This window comes from Colletes gigas, unplaced genomic scaffold (assembly GCF_013123115.1).
Source record: "Colletes gigas isolate AHSC1104 unplaced genomic scaffold, ASM1312311v1 Colletes_gigas_Sc00103, whole genome shotgun sequence".
Classification (NCBI taxonomy): domain Eukaryota; kingdom Metazoa; phylum Arthropoda; class Insecta; order Hymenoptera; family Colletidae; genus Colletes; species Colletes gigas.
In genome coordinates, this window is record NW_025106729.1 from 41,976 (window position 1) to 62,928 (window position 20,953).

Below are 20,953 nucleotides of genomic sequence, written 5' to 3' on the forward strand. Positions count from 1 at the left end.
TGTTAATTAATTGTTGTTATGTATTAGATGTAACATATCTTACTCGAGTGGATTCACAACTATAAATAAAAGTTTTATAAATGAGAAGCTATACCTAAAGCTAATATTTTACATATAAGGTGAGGCATTTGAAGTGTTCATTTTAAATGGTTTATAAATTATATGTCGTATGAAGAATTGTTATATACAAAATTTGTGTGACTCGAGTATGACATTATTTATTTATTTGACATCTTTATTCGCGATGCAAAAAAAAATATATCTATAATACTATTAAAAATATAATTATTTCTGGAAATTATGAAGAACTTACCAGTAAAGTTCCATCTGCAAAATCAAAGCATGACGTAATTATAGTAGCAATGATTATTAGTAAAGACGAAATTAGGGTAATTTAAATAGCTAATTTATTATATTAATGTTCTTATAATTTGCAAATTAAACTTTTTTTCTTTTATAAAATAATAAAAATATTTAAGTTTTATTATTGCTACAATATTCTTAAAAAATGTTTTTTTTATTAAACTTTCAACTTTTTTAATTGAAATAATTGCTATATCTTATATTTTTAATCAACGTTATATTGATTACATCGAAAATATTTTCAATTACAATTTTACTCTTTGTTACTATAATTTGAGGGAATCTAATCCATATGCCTAATTAGTTTCATACTTTATGTTATAATTGTGTTAAATATATAAGGCAATAGCATAATGTTAAAAATATTTTAACGTGTCATTGTATCTTTAAATCTATCTTTTTAAGAAACAATAAAAATATACAATAGGCATGTTGTAGGTCATTGATGTATTAACCATACGATAATATGTAACACCTACATACGAAATGTTAAAATGAAACAGATATATAGAAAAAAAAATCTTGAAATTTGGTAATATAATGAGAGGGTATAAAAAGATAAAATTTGTTCTTTGAATCTTCAAAGTGCCTTTACCTAAAAAAGTAATTCATATACAACTTCTATATATAACAATTCTTTGCAAAACGTAAAATTAAAAAAATATTTAAGATGAATATAGTAGGTGCCTGCCTATAATCACATGACTATTTAAAATATTAAAATGACTACGGAATATTTAGTTACAGATATGCTCGCCTAAAAGGACAATAGTTTATATTTACGTAAATATCTTTCTTTACTTTTGATGAAATAAAATGCACATGAACTATATAAAAAATTCGTAAAGTGCTGTCTCCAAATGCCAGAAGGTTTCCCAACACCGATTATGCTAAAAAATTCTCGGGATTTAGTAACAAATTAATCTTGTCTTTTAAAAAAGTACATTCGATGAAAAAAATAAAAATAATATTAATATTATCGAATATTTAGTTTATTTTCTATTTAAATTTATGATTTACTTTTCAATTTGTTTCTCGTTTCTGAAATTCTGTTTTCATATTCTTCATTTCTCGTTTGAGTTAAAAAAAGATAATTGGTTCTCTTCTTGTCTTTTTCTAATAACAATATCGATAAAATTAAATATACAATATAGATGCTGTTTCCTAATTTGTATTTCAACAAGGACAATATTATTTTATTCTTCAAATTCTTGAGACTTGAAAATTTTTATAAAAAATTTTCGAATCTCAAGAAGCAGAAAAAGAATTTAAGAATTCCCGAATCTCGAGAAACAAAAAATCCCGAGAAAATGCAATCACTGTTCCTCAAGCGTGTTTTAAACGAATAAACCGATCAGATCACGTTAGACTGATACGAAATTCAAATTGCGCGTTCGATAACGCGCGATGGCGCCTGCCGGCCTCGATCGTTCGTTCTGCACCGTACATCGAACCTCGCGGTACGGTTATGGACGTATGACAAGTGAATTATCGAACGACAATATTGACGAACCGACGAGATGTTTCGAGAGTCAACAACCGCGTAGACTGAACTGGGTCCGATAAAGTGCTTCTTATGCGTCCATAAGGATGAATTTTAAACGCTGCACACGCGCAACAATCCAAAGTGTCATCAAGTTCGATCGAGTAAACGTTGGCTGAACTGATTTAGTCACCTCGATCGGATTACAATGCCTAGGCCGAACGATTTTGCAGCTGAGAAACGCACCCTAAGCCGTCGAAATTGTTATATTCGAATATAAAAAAAAAACTAGCAAGAATTGGGAAGCGGCTTAGGGTGCTCGATAAATTTTTGCTTGTATCTACCATGTCTGATCGCCCTAACCCCTTTACCCTTGGAACAACACTTTGCTCCTAAAGCCTATCCGACCTAAACACAAAACTTGAGTGTCTAATTATTGTATGTTAGAGCGAAGATATTTGTGTTCTTGTTCTCCCGGCAGTTGGATACACAATGCGCGATATTCGGTACAAATGGAACGCCGGCCTACAGTCGGTCGGCATCTCGAACGAGGTGGAACTACCGCAGTTTCGCGTGCTCGGTCACAGGCAACGAAATTCAACCATACACCTATCTACAGGTAGATATCCCCCTCTTATTAGTTCTTCCTTCAGAACTTCGTCCAGAGGCTCGCGCAGACGACGAATCATGAACTATTTTACTGTACACACGCCGCAACGGTTCGACATGTGTGGACCACTCATTTTGAACGATTCGTGCGTTACCTACCTTTCTGTTTCGTTCTTTACTGTCTACTCTTTTCTTTTCTCTTCTTTTTTTCTTTTTTTTTCATTAGTTTGCACCAATATGCACCGTTCACCGTGTTGCCATACCGCGGACACGTTCGATTATTTCCGATTAAGAAAGAGCTTACCCGCTAGGACGATACGTCTACGGAGCTAATTCATCCGACAAATCGACCGATCGACTAATTTCGACTTCACCTGTATAATTCACGGAACAAAGGACGAAGACGTGATCCCAAGTCATACGAAATCCATCGATCCCCAATTTAGTCCTTAATCACGATTGAAGGTCGACGACGTACTATTTTGTGACTTTGTTCGTTTATTTGCGAATGGAAATCTGTTCTCTGTTGATCTTTTGCTTATCGATACAAAAAGCGTAACGGTCTTGTAAATGGTACCGAGTCAATCTCCGACTTATCATCCACAACATCAGATCAAACCGACACAACGGGCTCTCAGAGAAACGAAAGTCCCGCGGCCTGAAAACGGCCACGCAGGACGATCACTACACCTAAAGGATGATAGTAAAACGAACGAACCGATATATATGTCTGTATATATGCATATATATATGTACTTAGAGGAACTCCGTTCGCATGTTCTCTGACGTTCGTTTGATTCTTATCGTCCCGGTTATGGGAGCAAACGTTCTCTCGCAATAGATATATATATATATATATATATATTCATATATTCATAATATATATATATATATATATATTATGAATAACTAAACGAACAAAGAGAGACAGATAGAATGTAAGACACGAATGAAGGAATGAAACGAAAGGAAAGACAGAGAAAAATAGAACGAACACGAATGAGAAAAATAGAGGGAATAAAGAGAGAGCGGACTTGTTGGGGTGTTTGACGGGGGTGCGAGGTAAGTGGAGGCCCCCTCGGAGCTGAAACGCGTTTGAGGGCTTCCGCGAAGGTACGTACCAACCGCGGGGGGTCTCTCTATTTTTTCAGTCGGATACACGATGAGGGACATCCGGTACAAGTGGAACGAGGGCCCGGACAGCGTCGGTGTCAGCCCCGAAGTCTCCCTCCCTCAGTTCAAGGTCCTTGGTCACCGTCAGCGAGCCATGGAGATTAGTCTTACTACCGGTAACGTATGAATAGAACCCCACCCCCACCAACAACCAAAATAATTCAACCCTCGCTTTTAACGGTATGGGTAAGGTGGAGAGACACGTGAGCGTTATCCGATGTCCGCAGCCGCGATGTCGCTCTAAGGACGTTACTACGTTCAGTAATCGTCGATCGATCGATCAGTATCTCTCTCTTTCTCGCGATCTCGTCTTCCGTGCAGATACACGAGCCTGGTGGATGTTATAGAGCGATTAGGTTCGGTGTTGCTTCCATCGGGAAACATTGATCGTTACTCGAATGCTGCGAATGTCACGTACGCTTCCGCCATCTTGGTTCGTACTATCAAGTTTTACTGCCACTTTAAATCTTCTATCACTCGTCTGTATACGTCTACTTACTCGTCTCATTCCTCAACCACGCATCACGCTCTCTTTCGCAAAACAAAAATACCCTAGCATAATACCTATTAGCATCCATTTTAAGTGAAACAATTATTCATTACATTTTTTTGCAGAAATCCGTGTGGACAGCAAGTAAATTTGCTTCCCGACGTCTTGTGTCGATCCAATGTTTATAATCACAAATTATTTCTTGGTTATTTATTGAATATTCGCAAAACAAAAATACCCTAGGCACACAAGCATAATACTCTATAATAGACTATTAGTATTTATTTTAAGTGAAACAATTATTCATTACATTTTTTCCTCGACCAGAATTTACAGAATCGTAGAAGAAACCCAAGTGGTCAGCAAGAGAATTTATAATGTTTTACACCTTATCGTGTTCATTGCAAAATTTTTATTTTTGACGATTACACCAAAAAACGGAAACCCATTCTCTGCAAGATGATTTTATTTTAGAAACTGGAACAAGTTGCAGTTGTTTGACATTTTTCTATGTAAAGATATAAAAAAATTTATACAGAAAAAAGTTGAATCTCTACTCACTAATAAGCCTGGAGATTGTTATATTGTATTTTTTATAAGGTTCGGTTTTGAAATTTTTAAAATTTCAATTTAAATTTCGGCCAAAAAAAAGTATTCAAGCAATTAGGCTCAAGCACGACCAAGAAAATTTCATTTCGTAAACCAGTGTGAATTCCAAATTTCGAACTTTGATACAATATTTATTTATTTCAAATTTGTACGAATTATTGATGTTAAGATGTTTAAAATATTAGATATCCTCTGAACTGACAAATTTGGTTTGTTTTTTATTAAATTACAAATTTCATTCGCATCAATATCTGAATATCGAACGGCACGAACTTATGATATACAAGGTGTTTGGCCACTCGTGGGAAAAATTTTAATGGGAGATTCTAGAGGCCAAAATAAGATGAAAATCAAGAATATCAATTTGTTGATTGAGGCTTCGTTAAAAAGTTATTAAAAAATTAAATTAAAAAATTTCAAATCATTCACGGAAACATTATTTTCGGTTGCGGGAGTCAATTGCCATCATTTTTGGTCAATAGATATACCCCCGATATGCTACGCAGTTTCGAGGAAAAAATTCCTTACCGGAAATGTAATGTCTGACCATGCATTGATATGTTTCACTGAAATTTCATGCAAATGTTTAAAATATCATAACTTCTGAATGGATTGGAGGATTTTAATGTTTCAAAAGGCAAACAACACGTATTTTAGTGTAGAATATGTAGCAATTCTGAAAATATTTGAAACGTTGCCCCCATAAAGTGAGAAAACCCCCATAAAACTGGTGCAATATTCAAGCAGCAATAACTTCTACAATTGTGAAGGGATCTCATTGAAATTTAGTCTGGAAGTAGAAGTTATGGATAGCTACAAAAAAGTATTAAACAACTTTTCCGTACAGCGTCAATCAAATTTATTAAAAATTAAAACGAATTTTTAAGAAAAATCGACAGGAGGTAGCTGCTGAAATTTATTGGCGAAAAACAATTTTTTCAAATCGTTCTAAAAAAATTATTTTCAGTTCCTGGGGTAAATTACAATCATTTTTGGTGAATACACATACCCCCGAAATCCTACATACTCTCGAGAAAAAAATTCTTTACCGAGAATATACTGTGTGGCCTGAAATGTTTCTATAACTTTTTAACGAAGTCTCAATCAACAAATTAGTATCCTTGATTTTCGTCTTATTTTGGCCTCAGGAATCTCCCATTAAAATTTTTCCCAGGGGTTGCCGAACACCCTGTATATGTACACTCATAAGAACAGGAATTGTTTAATTTCGAATTTACTGTTCCTTTGTAGAATAGCGCCTCAGAGACCTCTTTTAATGTAAATAAAATATTAGGTGTAGGTATTTAATAGTTTTTAAAATATAAATAATTAAATTTACATACCGCGATACAGATGGATAACGGCGGTGGTGAATTAGCATAAACATTTAATTAGTAAACTTGGGATCACCAGATCGAATCTTTTCATACAGAATATTCTTTATTCATTTTTTAATTTTCCGTCCTCATTAATGCGATAATGTACTACATGACGACGAATGATAGCCATCCTACATGTTACTAGAAACGTTAAACTAACAAATATACGATATTAAAAATTTATTAGGTAGTATATGTTAGTCATGTATAGAATGTTTTTTTCTTTGTGCTCAGAATAAATACATCGCTGTACATACCCATCTGTATTAATTTATGTAACTTTAATTATTTAAATTTTAAAAATTATTAAATATCAACACTTAATATTTTATATTAGTCAAAAGAGATCTCTCTATCACCATTCTACAAAGGCAGATTAAAATCAAAGTTGAACAATTTGTGTCCTTTCTTTGTTAAAGCCGATGTAATAAAGATGGCGTTAAATATTTTGAAGTAAAAACTCCTACTGGAATTATAACCGCTACCGGCTAACCTATCAAGGTCGTCTCTTTAGCATGATGCGGTCTTCTTGATGATGAAAGTGATGCGTGAAAGGGCAAAGGGAAACAACTGCGTGAGAAGCTATTGCAGTGGGTCAGTACTAACTTAATTTATGTCACCTCTTTTCATTCGCAATACGTTCCCAGTTACACGACTAGAACGCTAAAAGATCATATTATAAAATTGCGACATAGTGTATGCAGTAGGGTGGCCTTAGTTACCCTTGGTGGAAATTTTTTTTTAAATTTTAATATTCAAATTGGACTATTTAGTAAACAAATAAACTCTACAAAAAATCAAGTCGATCGGACCAGACCATGTTACAACGGCATTGTTTATACAAAAGAATTAAATTCCACTAAAAATAGGAAAAACATAGATTTTAGCACGTTATTTGATTATTAGATATCATTTTAGTTATTCAATAAATTTTAGTTATATAAGAAAGTTATTCATTATCAATTAAAATAATTTGTTTAAACAAATATTGTGATATTTTTTATTTACAAAACTAATATATTTTAGTACTTCTATCTTTATTTTACAGTTTAACAGTCTCACAAAGATATGCCTCAGACAAAAGTTGTGCATTTTTTTACGTAGAACATGATTCCAAAATAAAAAATATTATGATAAAAAAGACAAGATGACCTTAAAATAACCTTGACAACACCCACGCATTAAAAGAGTAGTGTCATTTGACTCCTCACTCGAAACACTAAAAGACATGTGTAAGTTTGTTTTTGTTTAAATCACATGTTTTCAAGATTCTTTACAATCTCAATTTAAATGGGGCACTCTGTATACAATCACCTTGCAAAGACCAGTTAAAATCAAAGTCGACCAATTGGGGTGATTTCCTTGTTAGTGTCTTGTTGCTTCTCCCACCACTTCGCTCGGTCGAGACAGTAGTGGGTAACCATATCATACTACCTTTCCTCATTTCTCAAAAATCGGATTCGGTTTATTTTTCTGGCTACGCTGTTTCCAACCATTCTTTTGCGCAGCCTGTTTTCGTTGTCAAAGAAATTCATTGCTCGAACTGGCAGTTTCACTCAACCCCTCAAGGACCTCCATTCCTTTCCTACTTGCGCTAATTTAAACGGCTATTTAAGCTACTTTCTATAGGGTGCGACTAAAACTGTAATATCTCAAAAACTACTGAACCTAACCCAAACCTAACCCAGACACCACTCAGATACAAGCGAAACAAAAGTGACTTCTTACGTAAGAGTAACTCCAAAACTTGAAATTCTCGATTGAACCTATACATTTTTTGTGATTAATGCATCATCATAAAGTATCTGACACATGATTCGGTTTCAAGTTGACTGTAAATCATCACTTGTTTTATTTCCAAAGGAAACTATAAACAGACATGAAATTTTAATATCCTGAAATATGAAAACCTGTACGCTCCACCCCAGCTGCACCTTTGACACTCCTTTAGTCATCACTGTGACTGCTTTGGAGGTGTGACTTATTTACTACTACCAATCGTATCCACGTTCCTTTTACTCATAATCTCTTCAGCTCTGCACAATATTTGATACGTACGATACACCACAATTGCATGTTTAAATGAATCTCAAACTGTTTGTAATCACTCCACTCAGTTAATACGAGAGACACAGTTCCTGACGTGATCCTACCATACCTGTATAGTCTTTGTCTAGTCACAAACTTGGTAAAGGTGGCGTCAAATATTCTGGCGTACGAGGTTCGACGCAGAAGATCCGCCTAACCAAGGCAGGTTCCTTATTCTCCGTACTTTACTTCTTCGCGCAACCACTGCGTTCCCACTTCCAAGCACGCCTCGTGCACCACGGGCCCATCAATGGCACGAACTTTGCTTAACATCTCGCCAGCTCTCGTGCGTCGCGTATTCGTCTCGTGCAAACGAAAATGGAACGGTGAGAGGGAAAGAGAGAGACAGAGGGTGGAAGAAGATGGAGAGTCGCTCGCGAGCTACGAGTCCGCTTTTCCCGGCCTAGACTAGTCGATGACAGTAGTAGAGACGGCAAAGGGGATATGTGAAAAGAAACCGTCGGAGAAAGAGAGAGATATAGGAGGGAAACGAAAAAATAAAAAAAAAGCAAAAACTAGGGCAGAGAGAAAGAGAGACATAAAAGAGACATTTCATGGCGCCTCTCCGTCCCCCTGTCTTAACTGTCGATCTTTTAATCGTAGGGAATTATTCGCGGCTGGCCTGCGAGATCCAGTTCGTACGGTCGATGGGCTACTACTTGATTCAAATCTACATTCCCTCGGGCTTGATCGTCATAATCTCATGGGTGAGCTTTTGGCTGAACCGAAACGCGACCCCCGCTCGGGTGGCCCTCGGAGTAACCACTGTGCTCACCATGACCACTCTAATGTCCTCGACGAACGCGGCATTACCGAAAATCTCCTACGTGAAGTCCATCGACGTCTATCTGGGAACCTGTTTCGTCATGGTGTTCGCCTCGTTGCTCGGTGAGTACCGTTGCGTACTCCTCCACGAGTAGTGATGGGCGTTCGAATCACTATCTCGAAAAGATTTATTATACTCAAGACTATGAAGTCTCGAATTGCTTCAAATATTATTCGAAACTAGTTCTTGAAAGTCATGGAAAATCTTGAAAATATTTTTCAAAGCTTGGTCTTGATGAGTCTTAGACGCCTTGGTCGAGTGCTGCAGGTAGCTCGTGCCTAACCCCCAAACTCCCTAGCTTCTAGTAATCGCTAGGTTATGGAGAAATCGTTTCATTCAATGGTACCATAATTCTATTACCTAGCTAGTCTGCGTAAGTAAAATTTGCATAATATAGGTCGTGCTAGTTTGTAACTGAATTTTGTCCCAAAACTTGATTTTTTTCATCCGCAACATTTTTGAAAGTAAGGACAATAGGAGCATTATACATGTGAGTTCCATTTAATAGATGTTGAGGACTCAAAAGTGACGACAAATAGTTCATGAAAACGTTCGCCCCATTGGACCTTGTTCCCGAGTTACAGCCATTTTTGTACTCCGAACATTCTTAATCATAACTAATTTTAAAGAACTATGTGTAAACAATGTGCAATCATTCATTTGCCTCAATAAGAAATTAATACATCAATTTTTTGTCAATATCTGAATTGTCTGAATTATTGGAAAAAATATAATTAGACTTCTTGACCTGTTTGTTTTCCAGATTAAAATTTGCTGAGTGTTTTTGGGGTCACTTGAAAACATTCATTTATTCGACATCCATTACTAGTTTTGAAATACTTCGAGAAGGCTTACTAGCGAATCCTATACAATACCTGGAATACTTGAAAATTTGAAAAACTATTGGAGACTTTTATTGGAGTCGAAGATGGCCGTATCGAGCACTTAAGGTCGAATAAAGAACATATTTATATGAATTATCTCCATCCTTTTGGTATCTTCGATCACATAAATGGGCCCCACATGTTAGGATACTCTTATTGTATATTAACAACATGAATTGTTCCTTCGAAATTCTTGTTAAACATTGCAGAAATACACATATGACTTCAATTCATTCGTTGATTTTTTTTCGAGTTTGGAATATAAAATAATAAAGTTATAAAAACAAAATTTACGTTTCCAAGTTTTCCCTGACTAATCCCGCCAGTGAAATCTGAACAAACCAATTTTATTTTTATAACCTTATTATTTTATATTCCAAACCCGACAAAAATTGCAATTCTGTATAAGAATTTCAGAGGTACAGTCACGTTGTTAACATACATATTGCTTTCCACAGCAATTACTATCAGTTTAGCTCTTTAATTATTTAAAATATTCTAACAATTAAATTTCCCATTGACATAATATGACAATATAGCCACAGTATTGATGGAAGTCATACATCAGTATCAATTTATTTTTGTGTTTGTTTCAAAGTAATTCGTTCTTGAAGATGTTGAACGTTTGAACAGTATCAATGATAAAGCGTATCGTTACTTCTGAAAGAAAACCTTTCGAACATTCGAGACTTTGAAGACATATCAAGACTTTCAAGCTAACCCACAATTTCCATGACTTTTCTGTTCCGAATAAAATTCGAAGCAGTTCGAAACTGACGTCACAAATTCGAAACGATTCGAAACTAACATCACAGATTTAAAACGATTCGAAACTGACGTCACAGATTCGAAGCGATTAGATCGATCTCGAGCCCAGCACTATCCACGCGTGTCACCTGCATATGTTCTTCCTGATATTCCACTCCTCGACACACGAACGATCCCTTGGTCCTCGAAAGAGAGTATGAATTCGTTCAGCGTCACAGAAACGCGTGACGTTGTCCTTGCAATGTCACACGCTCTGTCCGTCCTGTCTCATTATCTCTGTGGATTCTCTGTCCTCTCAGAATACGCCACGGTGGGCTACATGGCAAAGAGGATTCAAATGAGGAAGAACCGCTTCCAAAAAATAGCAGAAAGTATGAAAGCAGCGAGAGAGAATACAGGACCGCCCGGAGTGCCCGGCGATCACGTAGACCACGCGCCTAAGCAAACTGTGAGTAACATCGGCCAACCTGTCACATCCCTTTTTGTCTTTCTTTCCAATTAGAACCTTTCTGTTGCCGTCGTCATCATCACACATTCTGTCTTTAGCTCTATCTAGGTTGATGAAATTTACAAAGTTTCGCAACTCAATAGAGATCCCTTAACAGACAATGATCGTGTTATTTTTCCTGGTCATCGATCGAACCTGTTATCAAAGAACAGCAGTACAGAATTTGATACTCCTCGGAAGAGAACAATTTTTACACAACGTGTATCTAAGGAATCAGGAAACGGTAGTTAATCAACGCGTAATAAAGAACTGAAGAAAATAATATAACTCTTACTCTGAGTAGTCGAAGACATTAAAGTGTTTGCTTGTGATTGTTTAAAAGAGATTTGTGACTAAAATTAATTTTAATTCAATGTTTCGACATTAATTTTGGATCCTTTTCGAAGAATTATAGATTACACTGTTCAACACGAATTTTGTTTTTCCGTATCCACTAGGTGATTCTTGTAGAGCTTCGTACCCTAAACACGAATCTGGAAACGGAATTGCTGTATCACCCTCAGTTTTCGAAAAACACGAGTTTTTGTGAAAACGTACAATTTTGGGTAAAAACGAGGTATTACGCGAAAATTAAAAACATCAGACAGTTCCAATTAATCTTAAAAGATAGAGGAGAGATTCCTGAATATGCTAACATCGATAGTTATAATATTTTGTGCTTTTGAACGGTTGTAAATGATCGCCAAAGTTTGAAAAAGTGTCGAAGTACATACTTTATACACAATACTTTTGCATATTTACGAAAAGTTGTTTACCTGACACGAAATCTATACACAGGATCTGATTCTGCAGACATTTCTGAAGAAGAAACTGTCCAACAGAAGTATAGAATCCGTTCTCAATTGTCACAGGTCGAAAAAATGTGTATTGGCAACGCGTGCACGGCGTTTTACCACCACGCGGCCATCGCTAGCCTACCTCGGCTCGGCAGTGTCGTAGCTACGCATAATGGATGCGACACCGATAATATCTTAGGCTCCTAATTCCTGTATATGTTTATCATTTTTTATTTTTTAATCTGTTTGTGGATTTGTACAAAACATTTCTCGATCATTCCCATTACTAAACAATTTCAATGTTCATTGTATATATATGAATGGTTTTTTAAATATAAAGCCGTAAAAAAATAAACAACATTTTATTGTTGAGTTGCCTCACAGAATAGGAATAATATTCCTAAGAGCGAAGTGTGAATAGCAAGGATTTACTCCAGATCTTTCTTAGAAAAGCGTACATGTTCGAGTGATTCCATTGATAAGTTTACATGGATTTTAAAAATATAATTCAGTGATTAGTATCCTAGAGTATACAAATATATTAAGCAATAAAAGTTACAAAAAAAAAATCAAACATACTACATATACAGTGTGTCCCGTAAATAGTGTAAGAACCGGAAATGGGGGTTAGGTGAGACGATTCTAAATAACAATTTCCTTTGCAAAAATGTCGGATGGGGCTCCGTTTTTGAATTATTAACGAAAAACACTGACCAATCACGGCGCTCGCCTTCCGCGCGCTCAGGGCCGTCCGACCTCGGAGAGCCACCGCGCCGGGTAGGTAGCAAGATGCGCGTTGAAGATACATCGAGCAACCAATACAAATAATTAAAAATACTACCACTACAACTGCTACCTAATTCGTTAATTACTACGTAATTAGTACGTAAATTACTAAATCGAATTTATTAATTATTTGTATTCGCTGTTTCCGAGAAAGAAGGAATAAAATCTCGGAATTTTTAGGAAATTAACCCTTCGCAACCGAGTGACGCTTCTCGCCAGTGTTTTAAAATTAAAATAAAAATTATTATCAGAAAATTAAAATAAATACGGTAAGAACCATTTGTAACCGTTTGTTATTAAAAACTGTACTGCAAAAGCAGACTGGATTTCTGCGTACCGAAACATTTCTCGAATGCAAAGGGTTAATAGAGAAATAATTGAAATTCGACTTACCCATTCATCTGCAAATTGACCTACTGCGCTGACAATAGGGCCCGGCCAATGCACCGCTGTCGATCATGGCAAGGTCGAAGACCCGAACGAAAATCAGCTGATGGGCCAGCCCGGTCACTGTACCTGCTTCTCACCCCGAAAACACTTCACAGCACGGTCACTAACACTTTTCACTTTCGCATACCGATGCGTTCCGTTGCACCCTTCTTCGATTGTTGCACCTTCCTGGGTTGATAACGGTGTCTGGATGTTGCTCCCTCCTGAATTGTTACTCCTTCCTGAATTGTTGTTGCTCCCTGAATTGATGCTCCTTCCTGGATTGTTGCTTCTTCGAACCTTGCTCCCTTCAGGATTGTTGTTCCTTTTCGCTGGGATAATGGGCGCGATACGTGCGGGCGGCTTTCTTCGCGTTCCCCTTGGACTCCGCGAAAACGAAGAACGAACGATAATACTCTGCGTTTACGCGTTCCATCGCGTGCGTCCGCTTCTGTTCAGAAACGCGTAGGTTCTGTGAAAAATTTTGACTGACAAATTGCATTTCCCTCCCCGAAAAAGTTCCAGGTAGGGCAACCCATTGTCGCGCGATTCGGAATTACCTGCGATCGGCGAACGTGCAGACCATGCTTTTGCCGTGTATCGCACAAAGCCGAACGTCTCTTCGGCTAGTTGACCCTGGCGGAGTTATTTTTTTATTACTGCAAAACTGCCGCAAATGTTTGCTGCTAACCGTGCGTTCGACTCTTCTATTCGAATTTTTATGATTCACCGTGAATATTTTTTCATGGAAAATTTGTTGTAAAAAAGAAAGAAGAATATACCATGAAAAATTCCATGCTTTTAAATTTTAAGAGTATAAAATAAAAAGGTATTGTTTATAAAAAATAATCCACAAAGAAGGAGGCAGTTACATAATAGATAATATGCGATAATAAAAAATATTGGAGCAACAAAAAACAAAAATATTTAACAAAAATATTAAATAATATTTCTTCTAGTTTTTATTTCTGAAATAAAAATTCCAAGAAGAAATATTTTCTAATATTTTCGTTAAATATTTTTGTTGTACAATTAAATATGTTTTGTGTACAAAAATATTCACGGTGAATCATAAAAATTCGAATAGAAGAGTCGAACGCACGGTTAGCAGCAAACATTTGCGGCAGTTTTGCAGTAATAAAAAAATAACTCCCCAGGGTCAACTAGCCGAAGAGACGTTTGGCTTTGTGCGATACACGGCAAAAGCATGGTCTGCACGTTCGCCGATCGCAGGTAATTCCGAATCGCGCGACAATGGGTTGCCCTACCTGGAACTTTTTCGGGGAGGGAAATGCAATTTGTCAGTCAAAATTTTTCACAGAACCTACGCGTTTCTGAACAGAAGCGGACGCACGCGATGGAACGCGTAAACGCAGAGTATTATCGTACGTTCTTCGTTTTCGCGGAGTCCAAGGGGAACGCGAAGAAAGCCGCCCGCACGTATCGTGCCCATTATCCCAGCGAAAAGGAACAACAATCCTGAAGGGAGCAAGGTTCGAAGAAGCAACAATCCAGGAAGGAACAACAATCCAGGAAGGAACAACAATTCAGGGAGCAACAACAATTCAGGAGGGAACAACATCCAGACACCGTTATCAACCCAGGAAGGTGCAACAATCGAAGAAGGGTGCAACGGAACGCATCCGTATGCGAAAGTGAAAAGTGTTAGTGACCGTGCTGTGAAGTATTTTCGGGGTGAGAAGCAGGTACAGTGACCGGGCTGGCCCATCAGCTGATTTTCGTTCGGGTCTTCGACCTTGCCGTGATCGACAGCGGTGCATTGGCCGGGCCCTATTGTCAGCGCAGTAGGTCAACTTGCAGATGAATGGGTAAGTCGAATTTCAATTATTTCTCTATTAACCCTTTGCATTCGAGGAATGTTTCGGTACGCAGAAATCCAGTCTGCTTTTCAGTACAGTTTTTAATAACAAACGGTTACAAATGGTTCTTACCGTATTTATTTTAATTTTCTGATAATAATTCTTATTTTAATTTTAAAACACTCTGGCGAGAAGCGTCACTCGGGTGCGAAGGGTTAATTTTCTCAAAATTCCGAGATTTTATTCCTTCTTCCTTGGAAACAGCGAATACAAATAATTAATAAAAAGTAAATTCCATTTAGTAATTTACGTACTAATTACGTAGTAATTCACGAAATTAGGTAGCAGTTGCAGTGGTAGTATTTTTAATTATTTGTACTCGTTCCTCGATGTATTTTCAACGCGCATCTTGCTACCTACCCGGCGCGGTGGCTCTCCGAGGTCGGACGGCCCTGAGCGCGCGGAAGGCGAGCGCCGTGATTGGTCAGTGTTTTTCGTTAATACTTCAAAAACGAAGCCCCATCCGACATTTTTGCAAAGGAAATTGTTGTTTAGAATCGTCTCACCTACCCCCCATTTCCGGTTCTTACACTATTTACGGGACACCCTGTATACAGAGTGCATACCCTATTGCACCATTATACCAGTTTCGCTTGTAGGTAGCTACGGCACTGCCGCGCCGAGATAAGCAAGCGATGGCCGCGTGGCGGTCAAACGTCGTGCACGCGTTGCAAATACACATTTTCTCGACCTGTGACAATTGAGAACAGCTTTTACACTTCTGTTGGTCAGTTTCTTCTTCAGAAATGTCTGCAGAATCAGATCCTATGTATAGATTTCGTGTCAGGTAAACAACTTTTCGTAAATATGCAAAAGTATTGTGTATAAAGTACGTACTTCGACACTTTTTCAAACTTTGGCGATCATTTACAACCGTTCAAAAGCACAAAATATTATAACTATCGATGTTAGCATATTCAGGAATCTCTCCTCTATCTTTTAAGATTAATTGGAACTGTCTGATGTTTTTAATTTTCGCGTAATACCTCGCTTTTGCCCAAAATTGTACGTTTTCACAAAAACTCGTGTTTTTCGAAAACTGAGGGTGATACAGCAATTCCATTTTCAGATTCGTGTTTAGGGTACAAAGCTCTACAAGAATCACCTAGTGGATATTGAAAAACAGAAAAAAAAATTGAATTTGTAGAACAGTGTTATTGATGAACGACAACAGTGAAGAACACGTAAGTATCACAACTAAAAAATTAAAGAATATTAAAGAAACGCCTAAAGGGTTACGTGTCTAGTGAATGGAAAAATTGATATATGAAAATAATTTACACAATATCAAATTAATATTACAAAGTTTGTTTTTATTTTTTTTAATACTAACTCGATATTATGTAAATTAATTTCATGTATTAATTTTGCCACTCATTGTTGCCTAGTAACCTTTCAGATTATCTTTATATAGTTATTTCTTCATTACGAGATCACTGCTCGAAAAACTTACTACTTAAAAAAAAAAAACTTACTAACGTACTATTGCGAGCTGGTAAGTTGGCGAAGTCTGAGAAGTACAAGTCTGACTGGCTACAGTTGACCATTTCTCATTTCCCATCATCTCTCACACGCATTTTCGGTGTTGACCTATTTTGTCAACACTACAAGTGGGAATAGGTATGTGGGGTTCTGTTGATGAAAGATGGAAAAGGAAAGAAGAGGGGCAGACTCTGCCTTAGACACCAAGATATTGGATAGTCGGTTGAGGAGCTTATATACAGGGAGTTCAGCCGGTTATGTTCCCGTACAAGCCACCAGGGGGACCACCATTCTTCTCGCTAGCGCTCGACTGACCTTCCGTTTGTATACAGGGTGTTCGGCCACCACTGGGAAAAATTTTAATGGGAGATACTAGAAGCCAAAATAAGATGAAAATTAAGAATACCAATTTATTAATTAAGGTTTCGTTAAAAAGTTATTAACGTTTAAGGCTCCGCCTGTACGCGTACGCGTGATAGTGGTTTTCACTTACAAGACTGTAAGGCTGTCGATACGTCAGTAAATAGAGTTTCTCATGCTAAGTGAGAACCACTATCGCATGCGCGAAGCTGTTCGCAGATTGCCGTTCTTAGATTATGTTCTTGATAATGCTTGAACTTCGTTATAAGATCGGTTCTTCGGGGGAACGTTAAGATGTCATCTACGTACACGGCAATGTACAGCAAGTCTCCCCCTTGCTCGAATCGGTATATGTAAGGATCTGACTTGGAAGATCTCGCTCCGAACTCTCTCAGTACATCGTCTAACTTCTTGTGCCAGCTTCTTCCATCTTGGCGAAGGTCATATAGTGACTTTCTCAACTTGCAGACTCTGTCCGCGGTTTGCAAGTCCTTAAGCATGTTTCTCGTCTTAACCTCGACATCGCGCTTCCCACAGCTTCTGTATCGCTGATTAATTTCAGCGCTTTGGACAGTAAAAGCGGCACTTCTATGAAGATTTCTTCTTCCAGCACTCCATTCAAATAGGTTGTTTCAACATCAAATTGCCTCATCATCCATCCCCTCGCTCGCAGCCAATACAACTAGCAGGCGAATCGAGCTCAAGCGGGCAACTGGTGCGAACGTCTGATTAAAATGGATACTGAGCGCTGGGCGAATCCTCTAGCGATAATTTGTGCCTTTCTTCTTTCGAGCGTACCATCAGGATTGTACTTGTTTCGGAGTACTATGCGAGATCCGATCACTTGTCGGCCCTCAGGGCATTTTACCAATTTCCAAGTATTGTTTTTTAGGATGGATTTCACTTCGCTCGTTATTACGCGGTGCCACTCTTCAGCATCCGGGCCTGAAATGGCCTCCCTCATAGGTACCTCCGCTAGCAAGGCGCATTCGGCGTCTGCGTACTGGGTTTCTTCTCGACGGACGTGGAATAACTTCCGAGGTCTTCCCACTCTTCCGGTCCGCAGCAAGGTCAGTCTTCTTGGTCCTCTTTTCGGTGTCATCCCTATCTCGTTCACACGATCTTCTCCAGTGTCTTCAAGAATTGTCCGAACGGCCGAAACATCGTCCCCCACTGCCCCTAGAGGTACTAATTCGATGTCCAGATTCTCAGCTCGTCCTTCGTTCGGGTCAGAGGTTTCGTCTTGGACAAAATCTTCAAAAACTGATTTCGACGATGCTCTGTAGGTTTCCAGGAATTTGACGTCCCTCGTGATTTCGATTTTCCTTTCTTCAGGGAGCCACACTCTATACCCTTTTGCATTCAACGCATGTCCCAGGAAGATTCCCTTTCTGGCACGGTGATCTAGGTTCCCCTTGCTAGGTAATCTGTTGAGATAAAACACCTTAAATCCAAACTCACGGAAAAAACTTACGTCAGGAGCTGTTCCTATCCACAGTTCGTGCAGTGTCCGACCATCTAAGCTCCTGGTTAGACATGTATTCCGAATGTAGTGTGCAGTTGAAACTGCTTCGGCCCAAAACGACGGTGGCAGCCTTGACTGAATGAGTAGGCATCGCGCCATTTCGATGAGCGTTCAATTTTTCCGCTCGGCAGTGCCATTCTGTTCGGGGTTGTATGTAATGGAAAGACGTCGTTGAATTCTGTTTGTCTTCAAGAAGCGATCGAACTCGAAGTTTATGTACTCTCTTCAGTTGTCCGATTGTAGAAATTTAATTTTCTTTCCCTTTTGACTCTGCGTTGACGCCTTGACTTCCTTGAATGCTTCGAGAGTGTCGCTTTTATTTTTGAGAAAGCGTACTTCACACCACCTGGAATGCTCATCTATGAAGGTGAATCCAGCTTGTCCCCGCTTTTGCCGAGTTTCAGACCTTGTATAGCCTTGTCTCGTTCGGCCCTCTTCAGATCCTACACATGCAGATGGCCCATACGACGATGCCATATTTCCAGCAAACTCGATGACCTTCCAGCTTCTTCTCGTTCGAAGATTGCGCTGCATTTGGCTTGCTCGCGTTCACGTACGTGGTAGAGATTGCCGATTCGATTCGCGTGCAACTTCACCGCACCTCTTCGGTCGATCACTTCCGCGTGGTTTTTCTTGAAGATAACCTCAAAACCTCTATTCGTCATCTTGGCGAACGATATTAAATTCGTGCGGAGATCCGGCACGTGGAGCACTTCACTCAAATGTACGTTTTTCTTTTCACCGTGAACTTCCGATTCGAAATCAACCGTACCTTTCGCGAGAATCTTCGCCGATGCGTGATTTGCCAAATTTAGCTTGCCACGTTTGGAATCGTTTATTTCGATAAAATCGCGTAACTGCCCACACATATGCGAGGTTGCACTGCTGCCCAAGCACCACGTCGCTGCGAACGAACTTTCTTTTGCGTCAACGCATCTTGTTTTTCAGAAAACGCTTCCGTCGCGCACAATGTCACGCTTTCCGCGTTGTTCGCTGTTTGCGAATTGTCTTGTTTCTTGCTTCTGCAATCCGCGACTTTATGTCCCTTCTTCTTGCATCGATGACGCCGAAACTGAAATTCACTTTTGTCCTCGGACTTGCCGCCGACCGGTTTCCGTTTGCTCGAATATCGACTTTTACTCGCGATCATCGCGTCCTGTAACATGGCGCGCGTGTCATTCTTGCGAGCTTCGCTGTCTTCGATAATTTTAACGCGAAGTACTTTCGGCGATGGCAATTCATCTCGCGACTCGATGGCACAACGAAAATTTTCGACAATCGGTGGTAGACTGTACAAGCAATGCTCCATTAGCATTTTCCATTTATCAAAATTGTCTTTGTTCAAGGTCTCAATTCGGACGCAGCTCAGCATACTCATCTTCTCGCTTTCGATGCACCACACGTAATTTCGACGCGCACTCGAATAATGACATGATTGATTCCAACTTTTATATTTCCGACACTCGTTTCTTAAATCCTTTTGTCTGGGTTATAACCTATTGGTTAGTATACGTAATTAAAGGAATATTAATTAAGTGCCCGATATAATATACGCCACAAATATAGAACAGCTCGTCGGAGACTCGACATGTGACACAAACGGTTGGATAAACAGTTGTAAGAAACAGAAATAAGAACAGATGAGGCTAATGCCTGTACGAGTACTTACGAGTCGAAACCGGAAAGACGCGTTCGCCAAATGTCCGTGCATCGTCGTGTCAACACACCCAATTGCTTACAGAGTTTAATTCCGTGTCAAAAAATTATTAGAAAGAAACTAAAAATAAGGTATCGATGGCTGCTTATTTTATTATAGATTGTTTTAAGATCGAAGATTGTGACTTCAATTTTTGAGGCATTTATAAGTAGATCATTGTATAACATTAGATACAATTGAGGTCGTAAAAGTATGAATCGTGAATGAGATATGGGTTCTATTGGACAGAATGTTGACTCCTTTGCAAAGCGGGGCCTAAATACAAGGTGTTCGGACACTCCTGGGAAAAATTTTAATGGGAGATTATAGAGGCCAAAATAAGACGAAAATCAAGAATATCAATTTCTTGACTGAGGCTTCACTAAAAAGTTATTAAAAAATTAAATTAAAAAATTTCAAATCGTTCAGAAAAAATTAGTTTTGGTTGCGGGGCGCAATTACAATCATTTTTAGTGAGTAGACATACCACCGAAATCCTATGCATGTTCGAGAAAAAAATTCGAATAGGTAGTGAAATTTTCGACGAAATTAACAAATTTAAAATCGTTTAAAAAAAATTATTTTTGGTTGCAGAGGTCAATTGCAATCATTTTTGGTGAATAAACATACCCCCGAATTCTAGCGCATTTTATTAATAACTTTTTAATGAACCATCAGTCAAGAAATTGATATTCTTGATTTTCATCTTATTTTGGCCTTTAGAATCTCCCATTAAAATTTTTCCCAGGGGTGGCCGAACACCCTGTATATATGTATATACAGGGTGGTCCACACAATATGTGCAGCTCTGTGACTTCCAAAATATGCATTGCACAAAA

The 20,953-nt window shown here is 38.2% G+C and overlaps 1 protein-coding gene across 2 annotated transcripts in view; it reads left to right on the forward strand.

The window, feature by feature from the left end:
• Positions 1-2,061: 2,061 nt before the first annotated feature.
• The window catches only part of LOC122404105 (gamma-aminobutyric acid receptor subunit beta-like), a 43,887-nt gene continuing 24,995 nt past the window's right edge, over positions 2,062-20,953 (forward strand). For both annotated transcript variants that reach the window (XM_043407999.1, XM_043408000.1), the window contains exons 1-4: positions 2,062-2,465; positions 3,607-3,744; positions 8,798-9,082; positions 10,972-11,120. In XM_043407999.1, coding sequence (XP_043263934.1) covers positions 2,339-2,465; positions 3,607-3,744; positions 8,798-9,082; positions 10,972-11,120 — 699 coding nt within the window. In that variant the 5' untranslated portion in view covers positions 2,062-2,338. The remainder of the gene's footprint in view (positions 2,466-3,606; positions 3,745-8,797; positions 9,083-10,971; positions 11,121-20,953) is intronic.